The sequence below is a fragment of the Cebus imitator genome, unplaced genomic scaffold, assembly GCF_001604975.1.
Source record: "Cebus imitator isolate Cc_AM_T3 unplaced genomic scaffold, Cebus_imitator-1.0 Scaffold179, whole genome shotgun sequence".
In the NCBI taxonomy this organism is placed as follows: domain Eukaryota; kingdom Metazoa; phylum Chordata; class Mammalia; order Primates; family Cebidae; genus Cebus; species Cebus imitator.
Genome location: NW_016107494.1, coordinates 1,049,483 through 1,067,948, shown reverse-complemented (window position 1 = coordinate 1,067,948; position 18,466 = coordinate 1,049,483). Strand labels below are relative to the sequence as shown.

At 38.0% G+C, this 18,466-nt stretch overlaps 1 protein-coding gene across 8 annotated transcripts in view; it reads right to left on the bottom strand.

Moving 5' to 3' along the window:
• The window catches only part of CLEC7A (C-type lectin domain containing 7A), a 38,638-nt gene extending 28,733 nt beyond the window's left edge, over positions 1–9,905 (bottom strand). For 4 of the 8 annotated variants that reach the window (XM_037744570.1, XM_017545368.2, XM_037744569.1 and 1 more), the window contains exons 1-5: positions 9,624–9,905; positions 7,713–7,811; positions 6,320–6,457; positions 5,058–5,209; positions 3,309–3,427 (exon numbers count right to left, since the gene is read on the bottom strand). In XM_037744570.1, the coding sequence (XP_037600498.1) occupies positions 3,309–3,427; positions 5,058–5,209; positions 6,320–6,457; positions 7,713–7,811; positions 9,624–9,723 (608 nt within the window). In that variant the 5' untranslated portion in view covers positions 9,724–9,905. The remainder of the gene's footprint in view (positions 1–3,308; positions 3,428–5,057; positions 5,210–6,319; positions 6,458–7,712; positions 7,812–9,623) is intronic. The other 4 variants (XM_017545369.1, XM_017545371.2, XM_017545373.1 and 1 more) reach the window with 4 other exon arrangements.
• Between the last annotated feature and the right edge of the window lie 8,561 nt (positions 9,906–18,466).

Sequence of the window (18,466 nt, the reverse complement as noted above, 5' to 3'; positions counted from 1 at the left end):
TTAAAAAAATTTTCCTTGACATCTAAGTGTTTTGGGGGTACAGACATAGCTAGATTAAATAAATGCCACCAAGAAAACCACAGAGTAGTAACATATCGAAATGTTAACTTGGGCCCACGCTTGTGATTATAGAAAGTCCTCTAGCTATATGTTTAAACTAGCAAAAGAAAACTCAAGACAAACAAGTTCTATAAAAAAGTAGAAAATACATTTGGCTGATTGTTTGTTAATAAGTTCACTGTACTTGGCCTAGTAGAAGTAAAACAGTTAAGTGACTATACTCAGCAATTTGTACCATTCACACCATTGAGTGAACAGACTCTGTGGTGAGAACAGAGGCAAATGAAAAAACACTTCGAATTAATTCTGCAAAGATTTTAAGATACAATGTTAAACACCCTATAAAAAGCAATCTGACATAAAAGAAAACTAATCAACACAAATGCAAAATAGTAAAAAAAAAAAAGAGAGAGAGAGAGACAAATACATTAGGACATTGGAATTACATATAGACAGATACACACAGGACATTCAGACACATGCTAAAACAACTATGGTTAGTGTATTCTAAGAGTTAAAAGACAGTACTGAGAATGTTGGAAGAAAAATGAGAAGTATAAGTGTTGAAAGAACAGATTTGAGAAAAAAACCATACTAAAATTATAGAACTGAAAATGTCACCAAACAAAATAAAAAACTTAATAGAGACCTTTAACAGCAGATTAGCCACAGATGATGAAAACAGATGAACTGGAAGATATGTGAAAGGTAATTACATAGATTGGAGCAAAAAGATAAAAAAGAATGAAAACTCAGGAAAAAGCAAAAGAAACATATAGGATGCTGTAAATGGATCTATAATGAACATAACTGGGATTCCAGGAGAAGGGAAAAAAGATAGGGAAAGAGCAAAATTTGAAGCAACTATGGCTGAGAATTTTTCATTGCTGAGTAAAGACATCAGATTTAAGCCATATATTAGCTTCAAACAGATGAACTCACACAAAGAATATCGGATCTGGGTCACGGCACCAAAAAAGAAGAAGGAGAAGGAGAAAGAGGAAAAATAAAAAATAGAAAAAAAGTGAAATAAAATATTTGAATGGCTGAGAGGAAAAACAACAAACCTCTAATCCTATACTTATTGAAAATGTCAGGCTTAAGAAAAAATACCTGAAATGTACAGTAGGAAACGAAGAAATAAATAATTAAAATCATAAATATGTGGGCAAATAGAATTGAATACTAACTGCATAAATCTGCTGTGTACCACCATGCCTGGCTAACTTTTGTATTTTTTTTTTTTTAAGAGATGGGGTTTCACCATGTTGGCCAGGCTGGATCTCAAACTTCTGACCTCAAGTGATGCATCTGCCTCAGACTCCCAAAGTGCTGGGATTACAGGCATGGGTTTCTGCACCCAGCCCAAACAAGGGCTTTTTTTTTTTTGAGACCGAATCTATCTGTATTGCCCAGGCCAGAGTGCAGTGGCATGATCTCAGCTCACTGCAACCTCCGTCTGCCGGGTTCAAGCAATTCTCATGTATCAGCCTCTGAGCAGCTGGGATTACCTGTGCGCACCACCACACACCAGCTGATGGTGCACAGCTGTAGTCCCAGCTACTCAGGAGGTTGAGGTGGGAGGATCACTTGAACCCAGGAGGCAGAGGCTGCAGTGAGCTGAGATTGCGCCACTGCACTACAGCACGGGTGATAAAATAAAAATAAATGCATTAATATAATAGCATATAAACTGAGGAGGGAGTCAACAGAGTAAAGGAATGTTTTATTGATTTTTATATTGATCAGGAAGAACATAAAAATGCCAGTCAATATTAGTCTTTGATGAGTGAAGGTTACATGTATAATTCCAAGAACAACTACTAAAAGATTAGTAAAAGAAATGTAAAAGATGTGAAAGAGCACATTCCAAATGAACAGAAAAAAAACTAAGAAAAAGTGTTATAAGAAAAACTGAATAAGAAAAAGCAAATGAATGACAACGGCAGTGACAAAGTCTTCAACACATAATAAGGAATAATGTATAATCATGCAAATGTGAAATGCATTTAAAACATCTTTCTAAAATGCAAAATGTGAAAATGTGGCTACTTTTTAACTTAATAATAAGTATCACACATTAACTATGTACAAGACACTATGTAAATAACTTTACTTTCTTTCTTTCTTTTTTTTTTTGAGACGGAGTTTTACTCTTGTTGATCAGGCTGGAGTGCAACGGCACAATCTCAGCTCACTGCAACCTCCGCCTCCCGGGTTCAAGTGATTCTTCTGCCTCACCTCCCAAGTAACTGGGATTACAGGCATGACCCACCACGCCCAGCTAATTTTGTATTTTTAGTTGAAACGGGGTTTCTCCATGTTGGTCAGGCTGGTGTCAAACTCTGACCTCAGATGATCTGCCTGCCTCTGCCTCCCAAAGTGCTGAGATTACAGGCGTGAGCCACTGCACCTCGCCCAATAATTTTACTTTTATACCCAACTCACAATTCTAAGAGATAGCACTCTTTCTTTTGTTTTTGTCTTTTGTTTGTTTTGAGTTGGAGTCTCGCTAGAGTCTCATTCTGTCATCTAGGCTAGAGTGCAATGATATGATTTTGGCTCACTGTAACCTCTGTCTCCCAGGTCCAGTCAATTCTCCTGCTTCAGCCTCTTGAGTAGCTGGGAGTTCAGGCAAGTGCCACCACACCTGGCTAATTTTTGTATTTTTAGTGGAGATGGGGTTTTGCCGTGTTGGTCAGGCTGGTCTCAAACTCCTGACCTCAAGTGATCCGACCACCCTAGGCCTCCCAAAGTGCTGGGATTACAGGCGTAAGCCACCACTTCCAGTCCAGAGCACTCTTTCTATTCTCATTTATGGATATAAAAAAACAGGACTCAGAGAGGAAAAATGACTCATCCCCAATGTCACACAATCCGTGAGTGAGCTAATAACCCAAATTGAGGCCTGGCTTCAAAACCGATGTTCTTAACCAGAGGGTTACACTGACTGACAGTGACTGCTCCTTGTCTGGACAACTTCAAACATGTCAGATGCTTCCCTGGTAAGAAAACCAAAAGAACATCTGTGTTGATGGCACTAGATGGCCTCTCAGCTCCTTTTCACTCTCAAATCCTCCTTATTCTTCTCCTTTTGTCCTAGCTCACTCCTTCTCTTCTTTTATGTCTTTCTCTCTTTCTCAAATATGGTTAGCAAATCAGGTTCTTAGCTGCTTGACAGGTTTTCATAGATGAGGTGAAAACCTCCCTCTGAGAAAGAGGATGAAGCATTGTCTCTAAACACTTACAAGTTAGAAGAGAATGTTGATCCATCCTCCCAGAGCCACGGTCCCTCAGTCTGGGTCCTAGAAAGGCCTATCCAAAATGAATTATCAGGTTGGGAAGACACTTGCTTTAATATAAATCCCTGTAACGAAACGAACACAAATAGACAACAGAGAGAGAGATACTATTAGCATGAACACGGAGAAAAAGACAACTGATTGAATCACTTTGCTGAAGGATGCATGCCTAACCTGACATCAACCTCGAGAGAAATGTCAATTTTTGAATGTCATCGAATGTCTCAAAAGGCCTATTTTATTTATTTAAAGTAATTATCATTTAATTTTCCAAGAGAATAGATTTATAATGTCAAGATTGTACTGCCTCCATTCAATCTATTGACAAAATCCCAGATGACAGGCCCCCTAGGCAGTTTTCATGGATGATTGGCCACTATCTTCTCCTCCAATTGAAGAAATAAATGGATGCTACTCTCGTTAAGAAATAATTCTCAGAGTTAGGTAAAAACTTAAAAATAATTTAGTCCAATGGCATATTTTATGAATAAGTAATGTGAGGGTCAATGAAGAGACCTGAATTGTTGACAAATACAGAACAATTTACTTTCAATTATAGGCTGGCCTAAAAGTCAGATAGGCTTGTAATCCAGTACTTTTTCTTCACCATTTATCTAGTTCCATTAACTTTAACACAAATTATTACTACTGGGTAAGACATTACAGAAACAAAAAAAAAATGAGAATAGTCAAAGTAGACGTAAAAGTTACCAACTGGTTTAGATTTATAATGTAGAATATTTCCTATTAACCCATTCTCATACCTCATCTAAGCTCTACCCTTCATTCATGATGGTTTATAAGTGCCACTTTTTATGAAAACTTCTTATGAACACAGTGATCTCTTTCAAATTCTATGATAGCTATTGCCAATGCGAGATATTTAACTTTTAATAACTCCTAAGTTGCTTCTTTTTACTTAAAAAATTATATGTGTCCTGTGATAGCAGGGCTATTTTTTAACCCTCTTTGCCTTTCAAGTATCTTGCAAAGAGCAAATAATTTATAAACATATATTATCATTGTTGCCATTTTTCTTGATAATTATGATGACAAGAAGGACAATGTTCTACTATACTCCACCAAATTTAAAAATTGAAATACAAACTCACAAAAACAGGTAGTGGCCTGATTATTGCAGTCATGTATACATGGAGTGTGTTTCAAAGGATTTGTTTTAAAGTGAAACACAGTTTTTTTTAATTAGTTAAAAATAAAAGCCTATACTATGCACTTTATATGCTTAAGGCATGCTATGATTATAATTACCGTAAAAATGACTTTTGGCCGAGTGTAACCTGTAATCCCAACACTTTGGGAGATCGAGGTGGGCAGATCACTTGTGCCCAGGAGTGTGAGACCAGCCCAAACAATATGGGGAAACCCCATCTCTACAAAACAATACAAAAAAAAAATAGATGGGTATGGTGATGCACCCTGTAGTCCTAGCTACTAAGGAGGCTGACGTGGAAGGATGACTTGAGGCTGGGGAGGTCAAGGCTTCAGTAGGTCGTAAACTGCACCACTGCACCACTCCAGCTTGGGCAATAGAGCGAGACTCTGCCTCAAAAAAAAAAAAAAGAAAAAAAGAAGAGGAAGACTTCATTTTAGGGAAAATTGTCATTACCTGGAATCTCCCTCTGTTTTCCTTTTGGATACAGATCACAGACAATTATAACAGAAATCTATACTTACCAATTCTTTTGAACTGTCTATCTTCAGGAGGTTAGAGTCCAGTTGAGAGCACTGTCTTTTACTTCCATCCCAAGAATTTAGTGACGTGCTGAATAGATAACAGCTCTTCTCATATATAATCCAGTTAGGAGGACAAGGGCTGGAAAGATCTCCTGGAAATAAAAGATTAGTACCATGAGGTTCATAGCATACCAATTCACTCTTTTAGTGTGAACACCATTCATCTTAAGGACACTTACAAAATAACCAATAAGTTGCCATTATTATATTTCATTTTCAATTCAAACTATAGGGATATGATTTTACCGATGAGAATACATTCAAATCTTCCTATTCATTTAAAATTTAAAAACGAATTAACTATGAATAGTATTTTAGGCAGCCAACCATCCTTTTTTCTTGAGTTTGATTTCTTCAGATTCAGCTCAAAACTACCTTTCTCCTTAATTACTACTTAAAATAAGTCCACTCACAATCAGTCACTGAGGTACATGGCAATTTCATCTTGCTACTTAATTTATTTTATGATGTAAGATCTACTTCAGAATGTGACGTTCCAAATGAGAACAGTATAGGTCAATTATTCATATTACACAGTATCTCTGTTATTTATTATTAACTGCTTAACAAAAATGTTGAGGAGGTACGGGTCCAGACATGAAAAATTAAAATGAAAATACTAAGTGACAGTTAATTATGATGCAATTAGAAGAAAAGGTCAAGTGTATATAGAATTGTAATTAAGTAAATGAAATTGTATGATTAAACAAATTCGATGAGTTTTTAGGAACATGTGTATTAGGTCTACCTCTTTTGTGTATTTTTAATTTAGCTTCTTTATTCTTGGCAACATTTTCCCTTATTTTTCTCCCAGTCATTCTTCCTTTCTAATGTCATATTTTGTATTCTAACTGTATCGCTTTAAAAATGTCAATTCTGTAAGGAGAGAGAACACTTTTCTTTGTATCAAATTATATGATCTCCTATAGATCTAAGCACATAGCCAGTGATAAATCAGTTACTGATTTTAAAAATTATTAAAGTCCAATTTAGAACTGTTCAGTAAACTGCATAGGGTACTTACAATTTCACCTTATTGTATATATGACAGGGATACATTACACTAAGATAATACTGATATGTGTGCTTGCCTTTAATGTACAATCATTGGATCAAAGCATATTTTCTTTATATCCCTGCCCCAGGCCTCAGCACCAAGAATTAACCCTCTTGAATCAAGATTCGATCCTTTATGCCCTTGCCTGTGGTTTTGACAGCTTTGGTAGGAGTCACACTCTCTTCTAAAGATGATTGTGTGGGTTGACTGTGGTTCTCTTTATTTCTTGATGGAAAGTTGCCATTCTTCAATGGGTTGCTTCCTGAATTGGATCTCCAAAAAGCTTCATATACCAACAACAATAATAGTGACAAAAAAATGTCATTCTGCTATGTTTGAAAATTAAAATCCCAAACCCATATGATATTGGAATAAAAGGATACATTATTGATTAATGATAAATAGATGATATATTGCTGTGGAGAGGTAAAGACGATTGATTGATAGAATAGACAAAAAAATAAATAACATTCATAAAGAAGGTATAGTGAAAATTCTTATAGAGAAGAAGAAATAGAATGAGGGAGGCAGCAAGAGGCAAATGTCATACAGTCAACTGGAGCCATGACAGATTGGAAATAGCAACGTCTTTCACCTTTCTTCTATTATTTAAAAATGAGAGCTCCCTGAGAAACTGCCCAGTACCTATAACATAGAATGCCAATAAACATTCGACTAACTAAGGAATGTCATGAAGATTCTCTGAAGGCGCTTGATAACATATTGCATGTGATGTAATATCTGAAAAAAGATATTCATCCTAGCCAGGTGTGGTGACCCATGGCCTGTAATCCTAGCACTTTGGGAGGCCAAGGTGGATGGATCACCTGAGGTCAGGAGTTTGAGACCAGCCTGACCAATACAGGTGAAACCCTGTCTCTACCAAAAATACAAAATTAGCCAATTGTGGTGGCGGGCGCCTGTAGTCCCAGCTGATACTGAGACAGGAGATCACTTGAACCCAGGAAACAGAGGCTGCAATGAGCGAGATGGGGCTACTATACTCCAGCCTGGGCATCAAGAGAGAGACTCGATCTCAAAAAAAAAAGAAAAGAAAAAAAGATAGTCATCCATTACAAAGGCACTTAGGACCAAGTGCCTCAGGCATTTCTGTTATATTCAAAGGTGCTTCTATTAAAGATCAGAAATAATTTCCTTAAATAATGACCCTCCTAGAAATAGCTTAACGTCCCTTTAGTGAATTTATTTCATTAGGAAGACAGCATCATATTGTACTTCCTTCCATTAATTTATCTTCTGAATTCCGCAGCTACGAGTTTTTTGGACAGATCACCTAAATTTCTAATCATGGTCTCACCACTAACCAGCTTATAACCCTGGAAAGGTAAAATAACCTCTCAGTTTCTCACACCTAAGGGAATGGGCATTCATAGCACCAACTCAATACAGATAAAACCAGATTATATATAAATTAAAGTAGATTATGCCTGTCAAGCCCTTAAAAGAGTGCCTGGCACATAATAATTGCTTACTGAATTGTCTGTTGTTGTTGTTAATCTCCCCCACCACATACTCACCCGTGGTACCCAGGACCACAGCTGTCACCAGTATTACCAAGCAGAGAATTCCCAAAATCACAGCAATGAGACGCCAAGGAGGAGATGCAGCACAAGATCCTGAGGAGCCAGAGAGGGCAGAAGTGGAATAAAGAAGGAGAACAATGGATGGTGGGGCACTTTAATTCTACAGTGCCTCAAAAATCTGGCCAGGCACAGTGGCTCACACCTGCAATCCCAGAAGGGATACTGAGGTAGGAGGATTGCTTGAGGCCAGAAGCTCAAGACCAGCCTGGGCAACACAGGGAGACCCTGTCCCTACCAAATTAATTAATTAATTAATTAATTAATTAGCTGGGCATGGTGGTGAGCTATGTAGTCCCCGTTACTCTGGAGGCTGTGGCAGAAGGATCACTTGAGCCCAGGAATTCCAGAGCAGCCTGGGCAACAGAGGGATATGCTGAAATAACAAAAAACAAAGCAAAACAAACAACAACAAAAAGTGAATTATTAATCACTGCCTAGATTACCTAGTCATCTAGGATTAGCTGTGATTTTCTCCACCTGTAAGGATACCTCTTCTTCAACTGCTAGAATTGTCATTTCAGCTCATTGCCTTGATATCTGTATGCTCCTAATTTCAGCTCCACATTGATACCTACGGGTCTTGACGTTAGATTCCTGAAATCCTGCTGCTTCTTAGAGGAAATAGCTTGATGCTGGGGAGACAGCACTGATTACTGAGGGTAATTTTCCCTTTTTGTATGTTTGTTGCATGACCCAGGGCAAGTTACTACCTTCGTTGTTTTTTATTCCTCTTTGTGAAATTGGAGTAATATCTCAAAGGATTATTATGGGAATTAAAAAAGCTAACACATATAAAAGCGCCTTGTTTAGAGACTGCTAGGACATTATAGGCATGTTGTTACAGAATACTGTCAGCCTACACATTTGCATCAACACTCACATGGCTCCCTACCCCTTGCCTCACGTGATTTTTCTATCCTTCCTCAATAAGTTTCCCAAGAAAAGAATTACATCAGTGCTGGGAGGAAAATAATTGCACAATGTGAATAACAAGAAAGCAGAAGAAAGCAAGCTCTGGTGTCAAAACTGACAAAGGAGCTCCCTTCTAAAGATAATAGGGAATTAAGTTTGCATTAACATTGCCATAACCAGAATGTATTTCTACTTTCCACTGAGACTAAGCTGTAAGGACATTTCATAGAATTGTCACATAGGAGAATCATAAGAGTAGACTAAATCACTCTTTCTGTGAATACAGAGATCCTCCAATGCCCTTCTTTCTATTTCATTTCATTTACATTTTGTTTAAGATTCATGTCTTGCTGATGGGAGTTTTTGCTTGTTTTTGTATTTTGAGCAAATACTCCTGGAGATGGGAGGTTTTTATCTCCCATATATTAATCTATTTTCCTTCACTGGTATATCAATAACCCTTTTTTCTTTAAAAATCATCCAAATTAATCTCTTACCACAATAAAAAATGTTATTTATATTTACTTCCCTGAGTTTCCTGCCTCCATTCTATAATCTATCCTTTCTATCAAATCGCTCATGTAGAAGTCCTTCATCTTTGTTATTATCCCACTTATTACCAGTTTCTCACTGATGAAGTGTCTATGTCTATAGAAAAGAGAAACTGCATTTTCTGCCATCAGACATAATTAATTTAAATATTAATAATTGGTCACAGAATAATTTTCATGAAAAAAGGTTTAGGGCGCAAATTGTCTTCAGTGACATTGGAAGCCCTTTAAAAATATATCCATAAAGTTGTACCAATCATGAGCCTCTCAAATTTTCTCCTTTTATACCTTTTTGAATGGGAGAGCTAAAGCCATACGTTAGGAAAAAAAAAAAAAATATATATATATATATATATATATATATATATATATATGTATATACCTTTCTCTGAAACAACGGATATCCTGGTATTGTTTCGAGAGTTGAACCGTAATTGCGTATATCCGTCTTCATCCAAATTTTCTAAATCAGGATATTCCATTGTTCTTGAGAGCCCCTGAAGAGCCACAGCATTTGGGAGCTCTTTTCTTTCTGCTCCTGACACGATTGCCTGTGGACGAAAGAGAATCTCTGAGTCAAACCATGTGGGATAGTCACTTACTGGAGTTTAACAAATTAAGCTTAAGTCGTTCAACCAGATATTCAAAAGCAGGAAGTGAAACAATGCTGTGGTAATTTTCCATTGGTACCTTTAGGTCCTGTTTCTGAGACTGCTGACTCAGGAAAACTAAAAGGCAGCATAGCAGATAAGTCTCTGTTTCAAAACAAATGTAAGATAAACGCATAAATTAATGTGTGATGCTGCCTTCATTACTCTCATAGCTGAATCTGACATCAGTAATTAATTTAACCTATGCAAACTGCTACTGTTTTGGTACTCTGCATTTACCCCAACTTTGTTGTAACTTTGTTCATGTATTTATTCATGTATTTTTTAAATTATGTAAACAGATACTGAATGCCCACCTTTTCAATGGACAGGAGCTTAGAATACAAAGAAAAATTATACCTATAAAGAAACTCATTGCCTAATAGAGGAAATATGTAGATAGCTAAATGAGGGCTGGCATGAGAGGGTGCATTGTTCTAACAACAGACAGAGAAAACAAACCTCTGGGAATTATCAGATATTAATAATACAAAACAACATTTATTTATTGAACAATTGCTATGAGGTAGGTACCACATGTTGCACATGTTTTGTTCAATCTCACTTTTTCGAGTCTATATAGTAGGGATTATTATTTCTGTTTTCAGATGCAAAAATTAGACAGAAAATTTAGTCTCCTTCTCAGGTTTAAGAAGGTAATTTAAAAAATTTAGAGCAAGGAATCAAACTAAAGCTGACTCTTGCTGCAAAACTCACGGTCTTTTCGTTACGCTACATGCGTCTTTCATCATCCCATACACTCATATTGCAAGGAACAGCTTATGGAAGGTGTTGGGACTGAAATATTATGCTAGTATGCTAAACGTTTGATTTTTTTTCCCTCTTCCCATTTCCATAGTAATGATCAAGTCAAGGAAATATAGAAAACACCTAACATTGATGGAAACTGCAGTGCCCAACTCATTTACCAGACCCTGAAGCCCATAGAGTGCAGGAGACATCTGAATGTTGTCAAAGATCAACAAACCTGAATACTAGTTAAGGTGGTGAGGACAGGTTTTATTCAGCAATACTCTTGCACAAGGAAAGAGTGCAGCGTGAACTGAACTCAACTTCCCCAAAAGTAAAGCTGATAACATTTTAAAGTATGGCGTGTGCTAAGGAAAATATATTGAGTGGTGTTAAGGAGGTTAATGTGACTAGACCATCTGGATTTGTTAATTGGCCCTTATCCAGAGGAGGGAGAAACTTCGCCTATCTATGTGACAGATAGGCGTGGTGCAGGTTGAAGTGAAGCACCCAGGTAAGTTGGTCTTTATCCTCCAACTAAAAGAAAGAGCAAGATTTAGCTCCCTGAATGTCTGCATGTCAAAGAAAACAGCTCCCAGGTCCTTGAAGAAACAGTTCTGTGTGGTAGATTTGCTTCTCAAAGGGCAGAGAAAGAATTTAACTGTAAGATTTCTAACGTAACTGCTCTAACAGGAATTCGGGAGCCTATCTGTTACCAAGTTTTGACTGGAACAAAAAGTAAATCCTCCTAGCAGCATTGGGCTTCCTCAGGCTGGCATTTTAAGTAGCGCTGTCATCCTATGGACCTTGCCTTAAGCTACTAGAAGGCACGCTAGAGCTTGCTGAGTCTCTAGTGCAGAGATTTGGGTGGAGTTGTTATGTGATGAGGGTTCTGCATTTCTCACCATCTAACTACCTATCAAAATGGAAGGTACTCAAGGAGTGTACCTAACTGAGCTTCCACACCTTACTTAAGCTTCCACAAAAGTTTTACTAAGTTTTTGTGGACATGTTGCAAAGTGGTAATGTGGATCTTAATCGCAGCATTCATCAGTCTTTCGGTTCTATATGCAGTGCTTGGGAAGCAGCGTGTGAGGTTGAGGACATGCTACCCCAAAATATGGATTCTTGGCCTTTGAGAAAACAGCAGGATCAGGAAGTTCACTCTCACACCTTTCCCCATCTTTCTGCCTTGAAGCAGGTCATAAGACCCTCATTCTAGAAGTATCCTTTCCCAGAGAAAAGAAACATCCTTATCTTTGAAGACACAGAGATGCCAAGAAGAATCTGAACAAATTAGTCTTGCTAAGTTCCCTTCAGTTTATTACCATTAGATTATACACCCCTTGTCCAATGTAGGGGAGAAAAAGTAATATCTTTTCTTTGCCCATCACAAAGTTCATGACTGAGACCCCTATAACAAAAGACAGACTAACGAGGCAAAAGCATATAAATGGTATATGACAAGATAGGCTTCTAAAATAAAGACCCAGGGAAAACTAAATATTTTTCTTATTTTCTTTTTTTTTTTTCCAACAGGGTTTCACCATATTAGTCAGGCTGGTCTCAAACTCCTAACCTCAGGTGATCCGCCCGCCTCAGCCTCCCAAAGTGCTGGGATTATAGGCGTGAGCCACCGTGCCTGGCCAAAACTAAATATTTTTATGGACAGTCATGCAGAAGTGTGATTGGAGAATAAAAGGGTGTAATCTAATAGTAATAAGCTGAGTGGAACTTAACAAGGCCTGTTTGTTCAGGTAACTCCTATTAAATAAATCTGGATGCTATTCTCTTGTTAACCTGTGTTTTATTATAGGTGCCATGAACCTAGCAATGAGGGAGGAAAAGGAATCTTTCCAGCCTTACAAAGGGATACCATGGAATTTCTCATAGAGTGAATAAATTGGATCCAGGAAGAAGGATCGGTCTCCTAAATAGAAATGAGAACAATAATGAGGGGAGTACATTGCAGTCAGTAATAAGAAGGTGTCTTTACTATCAAATCAGACCAGACCTCCTATGGGAGAGTCTTTCCCAAAATGACTTTGATTTCCTATGACTGTCTCCCTGTATTTAATCACAATCTCATGAAAACAGTTAACTCTCTAAGTTGTCAAAGAAATTTTCAATAAACATAAAATTTAGTCTAATTCTCATTTTTCTCCTTTTTTGTCTTTTTGTTTAAAATAAAACAATTAACATTAATTACACAAATCATTGACAAACTAGAAAAACAATACCCTTCGTATTTCAAGACAATGGAAGAGATAGTCTGTGTATTCAGAGAAAAATATCCCTAATTAAATGTTAGTGCAAGAAAAAGGTTGAAGGCCAAGTGTGGTGGCTAAGGCCTATAAATTCCTGCACTTTGGGAGGCTGAGGTGGGCGGATCGCCTGAGGTCAAGAGTTTGAATGAGTCACTATGCCCAGCTAACTTTTGTATTTTTAGTAGAGATGGGGTTTCACCATGTTGGCCAGGCTGGTCTCAAACATCTGACCTCTGGTGATCCACATACCTAGGCCTTATAATCCCAGCTACTCGAGAGGCTGAGGTGAGAGAATTGCTTGAACCCGAAAGGTGGAGGCTGCAGTGAGCTGAGATGGCGCCACTGCACTCCAGCCTGGGCAACAGAGCCCAGAGACCCTATCTCAAATCAATCAATCAATCAATAAGTTTAAAAAGGAAACAGCCCAACCACATGAATTAAATTACATAAGAAGGAAAAAACTTCAAGTCACTGGTGGAGCTTCTAATTTCAGAGTTTACGCTCTACGCAATAAATGCAACATCTGACACTGATTGTGTGACTTTAGATATACTGTTTCTTTTTCTATGCTTGCTTCTTCACCCATAAAATCATAATGGGTCTTATATCTCTGTCGGGATCCTTGTACGGTAAATAAGTACAGGAAAACTGATAATAATTAAAAAAAAAAAAAAAAAAACTGATTCTCTGTGGTATTTGATCTGAGCTAGGCTGGCACGAGTTAACCAAAATGATGAGCAGAATTAGCAGGCATGAATGAGGTGATGGCGCCATCTGCTGCTTTGTTTTAGGAATTTCAAAGTAAATTAGAGGAAGTTAATTTATTTTATTTATTTTTTTTTTTTTCGAGACGGAGTCTTGCTCTGTTGCCAGGCTGGAGTGCAGTGGCGCAATCTCGGCTCACTGCAACCTCCACCTCCTGGATTCAAGTGATTCTTCCGCTTCAGCCTCCCGAGTAGCTGGGACCACAGGCCCGTGCCACCACGGCCGGCTAATTTTTGTATTTTTAGTAGAGACGGGGTTTCACCATGTTGGCCAGGATGGTCTCGATCTATTGACCTCGTGATCCGCCCGCCTCGACCTCCCAAAGTGCTGGGATTACAGGCGTGAGCCACCGCACACTAAAGAATTTCTGCAGGCTAGATCTGACTCGTAATAAAAATGGCACTTTCATTCTGCTAAAAGGCATCTATGGTTCTTCATTCCTAAGGAATTATCATCGTTAGGAGTTAGCTTCTATTAAGATCAGCTGTTAGAGTTCAATAATTGCTATCTACATTTATTTTTAATTTTAAATTTCTGCCACCATCGGTTGCCAGATAGAAGGAAACATATCTTGCTCGGTACCAATTCCCAGTGCCTAGAGTGATGCATTAACTACATTAAATGGATGAATAAGATCATATATCCAGCTGTTTTTAATTTGTTTATTTGCTTTCTCCATACCACACTGAAGACACCACAAGAACAGGCTCCATGTATATCCATGAACAGGCTCTATGTATATTCATTACTGTCAGCCCTATTAGTACTAAAGAAAGAAGGTATTCACTAGAGCGTTGATAAATGAATGAATACATTAATGAATAAATCAAAAAATGAGAAAAACATTTCTAATCCATATGTCTTTGTCAAAGTAAATTAGAATAAAGGGGAAATCAAAATATCTGAAATTGTTATTTTTATATCTAAGTTACTGAAGTACGCATTCAGCCTTTTAAAGATCGCATAGTTGCCCAGGTGCAGTGCCTCACACCTGTAATCCCAGCATTTTGGGAGGCCCATGTGGTTTGACTGCTTGAGGCCAGGAGTTCGAGACCAGCCTGGCCAACATGGTGAATCCCCATCGCTACTAAAAATACAAAAATTAGCCGGCGTGATGGTACACACATGTAGTCCCAGCTACTTGGGAAGCTGAAGCACAAGAATTGCTGGAACCCAGGAGGCAGAAGTTGCAGTGAGCCAAGATCGTGCCACTGCACTCCAGCCCAGGCAACAGAGCAAGATCTTGACTGAAAAAAAATTTTTTCCTAGTAGATATCCTAATCATTTTCAAAATATAACAAAATAATAAGATAGGCATAAGTAATTATTTTAATTTGTAAAGGGTTTCGCATTTGTTGTAAATAAATAAGACAAGGTTGTGTAAGCTTAGCAAAGGGAGACAACTTGATGTTTATGAATACATTGAGATAGATTTCTGTTGTCAGTATTATAGGATGCTTTATTGAATTTGAATTATTTATAATATTACTATTGGAGTGCATGTTATCTGAGAGTTGAGATACAAATTATCTATCAGCTGTGCCGTTAAAGGAGTAAAAGAACTAGAGAGGATCTGAGACATGTGATTGTTCACTGGAGGATAACATGGACCACTAAGTTGACCTGTGTTGTCACTGAAGGTCAGTTTAATAATTATTAAAGCCCTCAGATTTCCTTATGGTCCACATCCAAGTCAGATGGATGATACTTCTACTTAACCCTGTGTTTCCCAACTATGTCAATGCTTAGTACTCCTCACTTCTTTTATGTATATATGAATAATTAAAATATATGCATATATAAAGAATAATAATTAAAAGCGTGTGCATATATTTTCAATTCACTTTCAGGAAACTAGTATTCCATCAGTTTTATGGTGCATGGCACCTTTTTACAGGTGTTATCCATCATGGGATGAGGAAGATCACGGAAGGGTGGAGATTAAGAGGATCTGGGAGATAAACACAGATACAAAGGAAGTACATTTGAAGATATTAAAATATAAGAACTGAATGTCTTAAATTTGCTCATTTTACTTGTTACATTTAAAAAACTTGAACATGCTGGGCCCAGTGGCTCACACCTGTAATCCTAGCACTTTGGGAGGCTGAGGAAGCAGGTGGATCACCTGAGGTCAGGAGTTCAAGACAGCCTGACCAACGTGGCGAAACCTTGTCTCTACTAAAATACAAAAATTAATGGGGCATGATGGTGGGTGCCTATAATCCCAGCTACTCAGGAGGCTGAGATGGGAGAATCGCTTGAACCCAGGAGACCACAGTTGCAATGAGCCAAGATAGCCTCACTCCTTTCCAGTCTGAGTGAGACTCTGTCCCCCCCCCAAAAAAAAACTTGAACAATAAATTCAGGAAAGTATACACATTCTGTCAAGCCAGCATAGCCTAAAGTTTACTGTATGAAATACTCTAAGGTAATCCAATATTTGAACTTATATTCACTTATATATCATGTATTCCTAGATCAACTCAAATTTTCTTTCAGAGCCCTAACAAACTCCAGAAATATCTCCACAATGAAAAAAAAAAAAAAAAACTGAAGAAATTGCTGAACGCTACTTTTTATGGTTAGTAAATGAAGGGCCAAGTCAGGGTATGTTCCACAGCATGCTATTTTAATAACAACAGCAACGAATCCTAAGCAATGTTTAAATGCAATTAAACCTCATTAATAGGTCCTTTAGATTATTTGAACAATATGCTCTAAGAACCTAAGAATCTACAATCAAAACCAGAAATATTTATGGGGACTTAAGAAGATTTTAAAAAATTAAACAGAGACTGGGCACTGTGGCTCACACCTGTAATCCCAGCACTTTGGGGGAGTTCGAGGACGGCAGAACACCTGGGGTCGGGAGTTCAAGAACAGCCTGACCAACATGGAGAAACCCCGTCTCTACTAAAAATAAAAAATTAGCCAGGCATGGTGGCACATCCCTGTAATCCCAACTACTCAGGAGGCTGAGGCAGGAGAATCACTTGAACCCAGGAAGCAGAGGTTGCAGTGAGCCAAGATTGCACCATTGCCCTCCAGCCTGGACAACAAGAGTGAAACTCTATCTNAAAAAAAAAAAAAAAAAATTAAACAAATCTATGAACAGCTAACATTTCTTGAACTCTTACCAAATTCCAGGCACACTGTGAAGGACTTTTCAAACATTATTCCATTAAATCCTCAAATGTCTCTGAGGTAGCTATTAGTGGTATTTCTTTTTCAATTGAGAACTTCATGGCATTCAGAGGACACATAACTTGCCTTAGATACGGAAATGTTCAGTAATTAACTGGAATTTGAACTAGTTCAACTTCAGAGCCCTTGTGCTAAACTACCATGTGTATTTCTCATTAAAGAAATGCATGCATGAACAATAGTTTATTTATATCAGGAGTCAGTAAATATCTTCTGAAAAGGGAGAGAGGGTAAATATTTTAGATTTTTCAGTCCACTTTTAGTCTTTGCTGTGTATATTTTTAATAACCCTTTTAAAATATAAAAACTGGTCTTAGATCCCAGCATGCACATAACAGGCTTCGGGCCAAGAGCTGAAGTTGTAGCCCTGATTTAAATGATAGAGTTGGGATCAAGAAGCAGTAAGTGAACTAATAGAGTTATCCCCAGGAGAGATCAGATCATGGCAATTGCCTCTGAATCATGCACCAGTATCTATAAAGAACTAAGACAGAAATAGTAAGGGCAAATGGACAATGACTCAGGCACTGTCAGCTTGGCTAAAGAAGGTAGTTCTCTCATCAACTTTGAAATAGAAACTACCAGACACAAAGTTAAGAAATCCATCTTTCAGTCTTGGATTACCATTTTTTTGTTCAATGATATCAGTAGCTCTAACAGAAAGAGAATCTAAAGTACCTAATTACAAAATACTTATCTTGGACTTTTTCTTATAGCCACAATAGAGTAACAAGGACTCAATTCACCTTCCAAATTGAAACAAACAAATGGATACACGTATATAAACAATAGTTTTCAAAACACTGGCTATCAAGTAATCAAAGAGAATGATTCCTAAAAGATGGAAAACGAGCAAGGTGAGCTCTATAGTTGCCTCAGCTTACCATGTTTAGAAAGTTTCCAGGCCCCACACAGGGAAGGGGAACTGAGGACTAGGCTGGTACATTTCATGGATTAAAGGAACATAGCTGAAAGCCAGAGAAGAAGAAGGTAGGCAGAGTTCACAACACAGTTCAAAAGAGGAGTAGACTGCATTAAGAAAGAGCCTCAGAGCTCTGCAGAGGATCTTGCTTGAGGACTCAGCAGAGTTCAGATCAAAGCACAAGTGTGAGGAAGCTACCAGGGGGGCCAAGGAAAGAAACATCCAAACCGATTAGAGGAAACACTTCCTAGTGCACACACACAGCAAGGAACTGCCCTTTCCTAACATCAAGATTGGAGAAGATCATAGTTCAGTAGGGCTTTGAGTAGGATACTCAGAAAATCTTACCTTCATAGTGGAAAATAAGCCCAAGAATGAGAAATTCTTTAATATTGCCTATCATAAAAGCAATTAACAGAAGCATAACACTGTTTCTATGAAACTTAAACATGTCTCATAATAAAACTCAGGAATGGCCGGGCATGGTGGCTCACACCTGTAATCCCAGCACTTTGCGAGGCCGAAGAGGGTGGATCATGAGGTCAAGAGATCGAGACCATCCTGGCCAACATGGTGAAACCCTGTCTCTACTAAAAAATACAAAAATTAGCTGGGCGTGGTGGCACATGCCTGTAGTCCCAGCTACTCGGGAGGCTGAGGCAGG